Below are 11,462 nucleotides of genomic sequence, written 5' to 3'. Positions count from 1 at the left end.
GCCAGAGTGGTGCATGCTCTAGTTATCTCCTGCTTGGACTACTGCAATGCGCTCTATGTGGGGCTACTTTTGAAGGTGACTCAGAAACTGCAACTAAATGGCCTCGGGCCAGTATACCTGAAGGAGCGTCTCCAACCCCATCGTTCTGCTCGGACACTGAGGTCCAGCTCCGAGGGCCTTCTGGCGGTTCCCTTGCTGCGAGAAGTGAGGTTACAGGGAACCAGGCAGAGGGCCTTCTTGGTGGTGGCGCCCGCCCTGTGGAACGCCCTTCCATCAGATGTCAAAGAGAAAAACTATCTGACTTTCAGAAGACATCTGAAGGCAACCCTGTTTAGGGAAGTTTTTAAGGTGTGACATTTTAATGTAGTTTTAATCTTTGTTGGAAGCCGCCCAGAGTGGCTGGGGAAACCCAGCCAGATGGACGGGGTACAAATAATAAATTATTATTATGATTACAACGCCCATCATCCCTAGCCACTGGTCATTATTGCTGGGGCTGATGGGAGCTGTAGTTCTGCAACCTCTGGAGGGCCAAATGTTCCCCACCCAGAGGTAGCTCCAAATTGTCTGCACTGACTGGCAGCAGATCTCTGGGGCTTTGGGCAGGAATCTGTACCAGCCCTACCTGGCAATGCCAGGGATTTGAACCCATGACCTTCTGCATTCAAAATAGTGATGCTTTGTGCACCCATGTCTAGTCTTCCTCCTATCTAAAATTTATTATTGGTGTGCGTTTTCCTTTCTGTAAATCTACCAAAGAATAAAATAAAATAAAATCGGAATTAAGGGGTTTTCTCAGGACGATGGGGGAACTTGCCCTTATTCTGCCAGGCACCCTCCAGAACTTGGTGTGATGGCCTGGGATTTGGACTCGGAGGCTAAACCTGAGGAATCCCAGCCTGCACAGGAGTCCCCGCCTCCAGAACCAGCTGAGCCGGGGCTGGGGCTTGAGCCTGAAGGGTCCTCACCTGTGCTGGATCCTCAGGTGCAGGCACCAGCTGAGTCTGCTCTGGCCCCTGAGGGGATGGAGGACCCATTGCCTGCAGGTGTTCCACTCTCAGCCCCGTCAGAGGAAGCTGAGGTTGCCTCTGGGTCCAGTAACCCTCCAGCCTCTCCTGAGCTGCAGAGGCTCAGGGCAGAGAGGCAGAGGGAACTAAGTTCCCACAGGAGGAGGGCTCGCCTCCAGGCCAGGAGAGGCGGGTCACCTGTGGACCGGGGCCGCCCTATGCCTCGGGGCATATAAAAGCCAGCCAGCCCCAGTTCCAAGTTGCAGGAGCAACATTGGTGGTTGTCAGTCTCTGCCTGAACCCTGCCCTGCACCCAGCTTTGACGTTTACGGACTGCCTTCATGTTGCTTCATCGACCACAGACTGGACTTGGACCTCGCCTCTTGATTAACCCCCAGGACCAGCACGCTTGGTGCCACTCACCTCTATGGGTAAGACGCCCCTGAGGGGACCCTCCCTCCCCAAGAACTAGGAGATCCGTCCGTATTAGAGAACAAAGAATGCAGAGAGGAGAAGGAACTTCCCTTTTGCGCCCAGGATGTTGCTAGAGACAGAAGGGGGAGGATTTAGAATAGCCAACTCTAAATGTGGAGAGATGTCGATTTTTGCTTGCAACCAGATGACTGAATCAGAAAGACTATTGTCAGGGAACTGCCATCGGAACAGGGGAGGGAGGTCTTAGTTTCTGTTTGCCACTGAGCAGTGCTTTGGAGTCACAAGGCTCTGTTTACATTCCAGAGACAGTCCAGGCTATTGGAAGCCTCACAGGAGACGGGAGACGGATGTGACGGTTTCCTGTTCTTTGTTTCAGTTGCTCTCTGCTCTCACAGAGAGAGGATATATTTTTCTGTCTGCGTAGCTTAGTAATAAAGCATAGCAATGATGTAGCCATAAATCTCATCACTGTTTGGATTCTCTGCTGAATGGCATGTGCCTGGAGCCTTATCAGAGGCTCAGGTTGTCAATCGCATCGGGGGCGATTGGACTCGGAGGCTGGAGGAAGATGAGCTTTATCAGCTTGGTCGAACACAGATCCCAACAGGAGGCAGGGAGATACAGAGAGCCTCTGACGCTTCTGAGGAGCAGCGTCTAGTCCAGCGGTGGTGAATGCCACACCTCCAGTGGAGCAGAGGGGGAAAGGCCAAGCGAGGGGAGGGCTTGAAGATGCTACTGAGAGCCCAAGCGCCTCACCTAGTCCAGCTGACCAGGAGGCAGACACGCTGTTTCCGTCACCCAGCTTACGCAGAGGGGTGAAACATAAGGAGGTTTGGGGTGTCTAAGTTCTTATGTTGGGGGAGAAACCGGAAGGGGCCACCCGGAATCTGCAAGTGACTAAGACAGATGTGAACTTTGTGGTTCTGCCCTGTAAATAGTTTGCACCAAATAAAACCTGTTAAAGACACGTCGGAGTCCTGCCTGGTTACTCATGAGAAACCACCACCAGAACCTGACAACTATAAAATATAAACCGCTCGTTAATTCTTGTCTGTGAAGTTACCAAAGCGAGGGGAGGACTCTCCACGCCTGACACAGCGCGGCTTCTCATGGACGCACCATTCAGTCGGCAAATGGCGTTCCAACAAGCCGGCCGCCTTCCCAGCACGTTGCAAAGAGGAGAACGCTATGTGGTATGTTGTTGTTGTTTAGTCATTTAGTCGTGTCCGACTCTTCGTGACCCCCTGGACCAGAGCACACCAGGCACTCCTGTCTTCCACTGCCTCCCGCAGTTTGGTCAGAATCATGTTGGTCTCTTCGAGAACACTGTCCAACCATCTTGTCCTCTGTCGTCCCCTTCTCCTTGTGCCCTCCATCTTTCCCAACATCAGGGTCTTTTCCAGGGAGTCTTCTCTTCTCATGAGGTGGCCAAAGTATTGGAGCCTCAGCTTCAGGATCTGTCCTTCCAGTGAGCACTCAGGGCTGATTTCCTTCAGAATGGATCGGTTTGATCTTCTTGCAGTCCATGGGACTCTCAAGAGTCTCCTCCAGCACCAGAATTCAAAAGCATCCATTCTTCGGCCTTGCCGTGGCGAAGGGGCTTGAATAACTCAGAGAAGCTATGAGCTATGCCATGCAGGGCCACCCAAGATGGACAGGTCATAGTGGAGAGTTTTGACCAAACGATATCCACCTGGAGCAGGAACCGGCAAGCCACTCCAGTATCCCTGCCAAGAAAACTCCATGGACAAAGACAACAGGCATATGTGTTATAGGAGCTTTATTGACACGACTCAGCCCTCAGTCACCTCTCAGAGGTGCGAGTCGCCCATCTTACCCTCCTCGCCCAGGCCAACAACCCTTGAAGGAAGCCTGGGCGAAAGCGGGTTGTGTGTGGACATGGTTTCCCTTCCCCGGAAGGGACTCCCCTCAGGATCAGTTGCGCTTTCCTGGAGAACACCATTCTGGGTCAAGGAAGTGCTGGGCCAGCCATTCTCTGGTCCTCTTGGCTTTGCAGCGGGGACACGGTTCCTCGGGCATCCAGGGCACTCGCCTGGGGCTCCTCTGCCTCACCGCCATCTTCCTCTCTTTTGTGCTGGAGGCGCTGCCGTCCGTATCACCTGTCTGGCTGCCTTTCCACGAGGACACCTGCGATTCTGAAGTGCCCACGGAGTCGCTGTCGCAGAAGGTTTGCTGGCTGAGCTTGGAGAGGCGCTCTGTCGTCTCCTTCCTGGGAGGAGGAGAGCTGGGGGACGCCTCGTCCTCAGCGACGTCCCTGTCACACTCTCCTGTAAACAGCTTCCTCAGGCACCCCAGGATGCCACACACGCTGTCTTGACACCTGTCGGTGGGGTCCTGGCAACCTAGCAGGCATCAGGGGAGAGAGAGAGAGAGAGAGAGAGGGAGAGGGAGAGAGAGAGAGATATGAGGGGGTTATTTTTGCGGTGGGTGGAGAAATAGCGAGGCTGCCATCCACTTTCGTCTGAGCTCAGTGGTTCTCAAAGAGCATCGCAACCATGCTGCCATACCCTCCAACGTATCTCCAATGAAAAGAGGGACATCCTATATATTTACACAAAGGCATCCATTTACAACATACCATGTTATTATTTGTGGGGCAAAAATTGTTAAGAAAAATTCTAGCCCCAAAGGGGGGATATTGTGATAGGAATTTTGAGGTCTTAGATATATGGTCATGTTGATAACCGCACGTACATAGATCAGCCCAGGAAGACCGACCTGAAGCCATTTTGATTCCTAAACTGAGCAAATGTTTTCTCTGCATGGTCAAAGAAAAGCCTCCCCATTGTCATTTCCTTCACAAATCCTGTCTTAAGGGCACATTTAAGATATGAATAGGGTGTGAGCCTGTGACCTGGCCCAGGAACTATGGTAAGTATTTATCACTACAAAAGACTAGCCAGGCTCCCCAGGAAATCCAATTAAGTAACCTGCCAGAGATGAGATAAACAAGGACAAGAGTGAAACAACATTCAAATTTCTGTTTTAGACCGCCTTTTCTGTGATGTAGGTGTGATGTATCTGAGGGGTGGTCTTAGGTTCCACCCCTTCTGTGATGTATGTATGATGTTTCTGGGGGTGGTCTTGATCTACAGGGTGGCAATTTCAAAAGTCTTTATAAGGCACACCATTTTTCTAGGTCCCTCTTCTCTCCTGCGGGTGAGGGGAGCACCCTGTTGCAACTGTTCAATAAAGATCAAGCTTACTAGCTCCTTTGCTTCTCAATAGTCTCTCTTTGGCCTCTATTATTCTCTCCTACCAATAGGGAACCTATGTAAGGACTCTATATGGGCTCTTGGATACCCCATAAGGGAAAAGGGCAATTTTTGTTTACAACACTAGCAGGCATCAGGTGAGAGAGAGAGAGAGAGAGAGAGAGAGAGAGAGAGAGAGAGAGAGATGAGGGGGTTATTTTTGCGGTGGAGAAATAGCAAGCTTGCCATCCACTTTCGCCTGAGCTCAGTGGTTCTCAAAGAGCATCACGACCATGCTGCCATACCCTCCAACGTATCTCCAATGAAAAGAGGGACATCCTATTCCGTGCCCTCCTCCATTTCTCCGGTGAAAACAGGGACACCCCAGCGGGGGACGTTCCGGGATCAAAATAGAAACTGGTTCAATCAATCGACCGGTTGGACATCCCTAAAATAACTCAAAAACAACTTTGGCCTAAACTAAAAAAAAGTTCTAGAATTTTGGCAAAAAAATAAAAAAACAAATTGGAACAGCTTTGCCCCCAAAAAAGTTCAACAACTTTTCTGTCTGGATATGGCAACCCCAGTTTAATCCACCTATTAAATAGATCACTGTTTTGTACTTGATCCCTTGCCTATTATAAACTCACTGGGTGACAGTGGAGAGCGACGCTCTCTCAGTCATTGCCTCACAACTTGATCTATTCTTATTTAATATATTTCTTTCAGCTTACACACCATTTGATGGCAAAAAAACGACCCTCAAAGCAGGTTATAAAAGAACAAAGCAATAATGGGTTAAAATGATTATTTTGAACATTCAAGATAAGATTCTGTGATTCCGGGATGTCCTGCTTAAAACGGGACAGCTGGGTATGCGGCAATCGTCTCCTCCAAAGCAAACAGCAGGTTGTTTTTAAACTCTGAGTTCCTGCTTGACTTTTGCTTAATAAGAAATGTTTGGTTTTTGTTTTTTTGTTTTTTTTTTGCAGCAAATGAATTAAATTTTACCTTTTGTATATCTAACCTTCTTGCATGGCTGAATTCCACCACCGCATTTCGGGACGATCTGTTCTCGGAAAATATGGGAAAAAATTCTATTTAGAACCCGATGCATATGATTGGGGCTAAGTTTACATGCACACCAAGCCATTTGTAGCACAAATACACAGCTTTTCTCAATCTGGAACCGTTTGTGCTTGTCCTCAATGTGCCGCTTTCAGTCTAGAATCATTCCATTCCCAAAGGGTTAGGCTTCACACCTCAACCACCCCCTTCTATAGCCCCCTCACAGCTTGCTCCAATCCCAAATCCCTTTTAAAGGGAGGTGGGAGGTGCTTCATGTTGGAGTTGTAGCAAACCATAGTGCCTTAAGCAAATGGTAGCTTTGCGAAGGGAAAGGTACCATTTCCAGGAATCTTTGGGATAAGGCATCTCCCATTCTTCAGCCCGGTCACTGAGGTGCAGCTCTGAGGGTCTTCTACTGGTTCCCTCACTGCAAGAAGCCAAGTTACAGGGAACCAGGCAAAGGGCCTTCTCAGTGGTGGCACCTTCCCTGTAGAATGCCCTCCAGATGTCAAGGAGATAAAGAACTACGCGACTTTTAGAAGACATCTGAAGGCAGCTCTGCATCGGGAGGTTTTTAATGTATTTTTAATCTTTGTTGGAAGCCGCCCAGAGTGGCTGGGGAAACCCAACCAGATGGGCGGGGTACGGATAATAAATTATTATTATTATTATTATTATTATTATTATTATTATTATTATTATTATATGTTTGATGTTTTTATATGTGCTGGAAGCCGCCCAGAGTGGCTGGGGTGTAAAAAATGTGCGGGGTGTAAAAAAATAAAATTATTATTATTATTATTATTATTATTATTATTATTATTATTATGTGCTTTACAGTGGTGCCCCGCAAGACAAATGCCTCGCAAGACGGAAAACCCGCTAGACGAAAGGGTTTTCCGTTTTGGAGGTGCTTCGCAAAATGAATTTCCTATGGGCTTGCTTCGCAAGACGAAAATGTCTTGCGAGTTCCTGCGGGTTTTTTCCCCTTTCCCCCCCTTTTTCTAAGCCGCTTATCCACTAAGCCGCTAAAAGCCGCTAAACCGCTAATAGCGCTAATCCGCTAAGCTGTCAATGGGCTTGCTTCGCAAGACGAAAAAACCGCTAGACGAAGAGACTCGCGGAACGGATTCTTTTCGTCTTGCGAGGCACCACTGTATTTGTGCAATGAATAGATGCTTTGAATGCTCAGTTTTATCTGCTGGCTGTTATGGTGGTAATCGCGTGTATGTGCGTTTTGGCATGATGTTTCCATTGTTCGTGCCAGCCTTTGCCAGGCCCCTCAGATATTTTGGGGTACAGCTCCCATCAGACTCAGCCAGCACATGTGTTGTTGTTTTTAATCATCAGCTGGTTTGGAGTCTGCTGAAGCCGTTACCTTTACCTAAAAGTTCTGGACACCCAGCTGGCCGCTGTTGGAAGCCAAAGGTTCAACAAGACAGCGCTTTGGGCTCCCCTTCTGTCCTCCAGCCGCACACAAGAGGAATACGGCTAATAAAAGACTATTACCTGAGATAGTTAAAAGGAATATGCAAAAATGTTTTAAAAGAAAAGGGTGAAAAGACCAGAGTAATATTATGTCAAATTTAAACAAAATGATACAAGGGATTAAGTTATAAAGAACATGTAAAAATGGATTTAAAAAGAAAGGAAAAACCGGAGACATAATAGGTTGAAATGTATAATATTGAATAAGATTTGAAAGAGGGTAAGGAATTGCTGAATTTGATTGTGTAAAGGGGAACACAGAAAAGGGAGATGCGAGGAAGTCAGGAAAGAGGGTTATAAAGATAATAAGTAAAAAACTAGATTTTCTTTGTTTTTTGTTTTTTCTTACTTTTTCTATGTTTTTTATTGTATTTTTCTGTTTTGTTTGATTGTGCTGTTTTTTATTGTCTTTCTCTTTTCCGTTTGATTGTGATGCTTGTTTTATTATACAAAATCTTAATAAATATCTTTTAAAAAAATAAAAATAAAAGACTATTACCCAGTCTGCACCAATGTAGATGATCCTTATAGCAGCTACAGCCAGGCAGTAATAAAGCAAGATTTCTCCCAGGGCCCAGCAGACATCGTCTTCCTCGGGTACCTCCTCCTCGCACTCGAATTCCTCCAGGGAGCCGGTCTCGACGGGGTCTCTGGTCCGTGAATAAATCCACCACAGGAATGGGAAAGGGAATGCCATGGACCGCGAGGGGCCAAAATGTCAGGCGAGGAAGCGAAGAGTTTGAAGAGGCAGCGGCAACATGGTACCCTGGCAACTGATTGTTGACAGGAGTTTGCCTCACAAGCCGTGGGCCAGGACCCAACAGAACCTTTTTCTCGCATCATTCTCAGAACCGTGGCGATAGGAAATGGTCCAGGGCAGCGGCACCCTTCTCCCATTTCTGTTAGCACGCCATCGAGAACGCTTGCTTGCTTGTCTGTTGCATTTATTAAATAATAATAATAATAATAATAATAATAATAATAATAATAATAATAATAATAATATATTATTATTTATACCCCACCCATCTGGCTCAGTTTCCCAAGCCACTCTGGGCGGCTCATAATTGAGTGTTGAAAACAATACAGCATTAAATATTAAAAACTTCCCTCAACAGGGCTGCCTTCAGATGTCTTTTAAAGATAAGATAGCTGCTTATTTCCTTCACATTTGAAGGGAGGGTGTTCCACAGGGTGGGTGCCACCACCGAGAAGGCCCTCTGCCTGGTTCTCTGTAACCTCACTTCTCGCAGGGAGGGAACCGCCAGAAGGCCCTCAGAGCTGGATCTCAGTGTCCGGGCAGAACGATGGGGGTGGAGACGCTTCTTCAGGTATATTGGGCCAAGGCCGTTTAGGGCTTTCAAGGTCAGCACCAACACTTTGAATTGTGCTCGGAAACGTACTGGGAGCCAGTGCAGATCTCTCAGAACCGGTGTTATGTGGTCCCGGCGGCCGCTCCCAGTCACCAGTCTAGCTGCCGCATTCTGGATTAATTGCAGTTTCCGGGTCACCTTCAAAGGTAGCCCCACGTAGAGCGCATTGCAGTAGTCCAAGCGGGAGATAACTAGAGCATGCCCCACTCTGGCGAGACAGTCCACGGCCAGGTAGGGTCTCATCCTGCATACCAGATGGACCTGGTAGACAGCTGCCCTGGACACAGAATTAACCAGTGCCTCCATGGACAGCTGTGAGTCCAAAATGACTCCCAGGCTGCACACCTGGTCCTTCAGGGACACAGTTACCCCATTCAGGACCAGGGAGTCCCCCACACCCGCCCGCCCCCTGGCCCCCCCAAAGCAGTACTTCTGTCTTGTCAGGATTCAACCTCAATCTGTTTGCCATCATCCATCCTCCAACCGCCTCCAGGCACCCTCACAGGCTCCTGGAGCTCTTCAGATGTTGTTGGGCCTCCAAGTCCCAGCATGGCACGCGGTTAAGAATGACAGGAGCCTTTTTGCCATATGTGGTGGGAATGTAGAGAAGTTAAAAAACTTTTGGGAAATGATATATAATGAATTGAAAAAAATAAATAAATTGACATTCGTCAAAAACAAAACAAAACACAACCAGAAGCATTTTTGCTTGGGTTTGTAGGACAAGACCTGCCAAGAAAAATAAAGAACTTATTTATGTCTGCTACAACAGCGGCAAGAGTCTTGATAGCACAAGGATGGAAGAATGAGGAAACTCCAACGACAGAACAGTGGCACGAGAAATTGATGAGTTATGCAGAACTGGCCAAACTGACATATAAACTGCGTGACTTCAAGGAAGAATGGAAACTTTTTACAAACTATCTAAAATGACAACAAAATAAACTGGACTCTTTGGCAGGGTTTGAATAAACATTCACAAATTTATTAGTTGAACATATGATAGGTAAAGCAAGGATATGTACCATTTTATAACATGCAGAGAACAAGATATGTGAAAAAATCAGGGAGGGGAGCTGAGGAAAGTCCTTGGTGGGGGGGAGAGGGAGGGTTGGGGAGGAATAAAGGGGGGGGGATAATGTAACTGATTATGAGGATTGATAAATTGCTACACTGAAATTGGTTAATAAAAATATTTTTTAAAAAAATGAATGACGGGAGACGCCACGAAAGATTCCTGCATTTTCAGGGGGCTGGACTAGAGGATCTTTGTGGTCCAGTCCAGCTCTACAATTCTGTGATGCTATGATTCTGCAACATCTGGGGGCCACAGGTCTGCCTACCCCTTCAACGCCATTTGCATTCCCAGGGGTTGCATTATGAAGATATTCAGAGGGCAATATACAACAAATAGCAATGAACAGCAAAACAGCAGCACAACGCAGGTGATTCTGGAACATGTCATATGAGGGGTTTTGAAATATGCTCACAAACGTCAGTTGGTCCATAAAATACGTAACCAAACAAACCCCTGTGTTGCAAAAAACGTCAGCAATGTCTAGGCAACACGATGACCATGTACATACGCAATAGACAATCTTTATAGAATTCCTTCAAACCATAACAAGGACAAGATGAAATCTTTAGTCTCGAAGTCTCTGAAAATCTTTAAATGAAGCGAGGCACCAGACTTTGTACGATGAAAGACAAGCTGTGAAGCTTTGTGTATTCGGCAAATATGATGTCCAACGCTGAACAGTGATTCCGGATATTGACTACTGTTTCGTAGAATTCTTCATCAGAGTGGTGGGAGGATATAGAATTGATTCATAAACTGGAAATAAAATTTTACAGTCGCTTTACAAAAATTATAAACTATAATACAAACAGTAATGAAAAGGGTACATACCCCATCTTATATTGAATGAATGTGTATATCGTATCTGTCCAGCTTCATACCAGATTCCTATATTTCCTGGGCCCAGCTCAAAGTACTGGTCTTAAACCTTTCAGGCTCCAAATCAGCTTTCCCTAGCCTCCAGATGTTTTAGGCTACACTTCCATAAGCTCCAGCCGCCACACCAGGTTGGCAAGGACACCTCTGCAGCCAGGCCTTACGACAGCTGTTCAGATTCATCATCAGAGACCCAGGTTACGATTCGGCACGTCTGCGCATGCGCAAAGCGTGATTTAGCGCTTCTGCACATGCACGACCACCAAAACCCAGAAGTAACCCGTTCTGGTACTTCCGGATTTCAGCTGTCCGTAACCCGAAGCATCTGTAACCCAAGGTATGACTGTATTTCAATATGAGTAGGAAAATGAGAGTACTGTACCCCTAAACATTTTTTTGGGGGGGGGAAATGTTCAAAGATCTCTGTGATCTCCAGAACATCCTAGATCAGTGGTTCTCCAAGGGAGTGGAGGACCACCCTGGGGTGCCAGTAGTGGATGGCAAGTGTGGAGTGAAGATTCGAGGACAATCAAAAGAAACATTTAAACATTTCAGTGTAGCATGGTATAGCACTGTATCAAAATGGTTTTCTCTTTATTTTCAGAATAGGGATAGGTATCTTTTCAAAAGGAGAGCAAGAGCATCGAGTGAAAGTGTTACATACTAAAGGCACATATGTAAGAGGCGTGTTTATAATCATATTTTGGGAATGCTTCGTGTTCTGATGGAGCTGCCTTGTTTTAAACTCTCTGAATGTCCCATATTATAAAGCAGTTCTGTTCTGTGTTGCAAATCAAGCACTGCTAGGAGTTGTTCCTTTTTGTTTTCTAATGTCTTTCTGAAAACTAAGATGACCAAAAGTGCTTCATTGTTTTTTAAGGATTCTTTCAGCTGTTCCCATTTTTTTTAAATGATATTTTAT

At 46.6% G+C, this 11,462-nt stretch overlaps 1 protein-coding gene across 1 annotated transcript; it reads right to left on the bottom strand.

Moving 5' to 3' along the window:
• Positions 1-3,207: 3,207 nt before the first annotated feature.
• On the bottom strand, positions 3,208-8,046 carry SSMEM1 (serine rich single-pass membrane protein 1). Its single transcript, XM_081879556.1, has 3 exons — positions 7,713-8,046; positions 5,669-5,726; positions 3,208-3,805 (listed from the first exon to the last, which is right to left on the bottom strand). Exons 1-3 carry the CDS (start codon positions 7,908-7,910, stop codon positions 3,378-3,380), a joined length of 684 nt encoding a protein of 227 aa, XP_081735682.1. The 5' UTR covers positions 7,911-8,046; the 3' UTR covers positions 3,208-3,377.
• Between the last annotated feature and the right edge of the window lie 3,416 nt (positions 8,047-11,462).

Source organism: Podarcis erhardii (genome assembly GCF_964252035.2).
Source record: "Podarcis erhardii genome assembly, chromosome: 10".
NCBI classification, from domain to species: Eukaryota; Metazoa; Chordata; class Lepidosauria; order Squamata; family Lacertidae; genus Podarcis; species Podarcis erhardii.
This window is presented reverse-complemented; position numbering and strand designations above follow the sequence as displayed.

Bases quoted from the DNA above. Each gene is read 5' to 3' on its own strand.
- SSMEM1 (XM_081879556.1), bottom strand. From the start codon at position 7,910: ATGGCATTCCCTTTCCCATTCCTGTGGTGGATTTATTCACGGACCAGA. The intron at 5,727-7,712 runs GTAATAGTCTTT...TTCCGAGAACAG, and splicing joins TCTACATTGGTGCAGACTGG to ATCGTCCCGAAATGCGGTGG. The intron at 3,806-5,668 runs GTAAAATTTAAT...GATGCCTGCTAG, and splicing joins GAAGGTTAGATATACAAAAG to GTTGCCAGGACCCCACCGAC.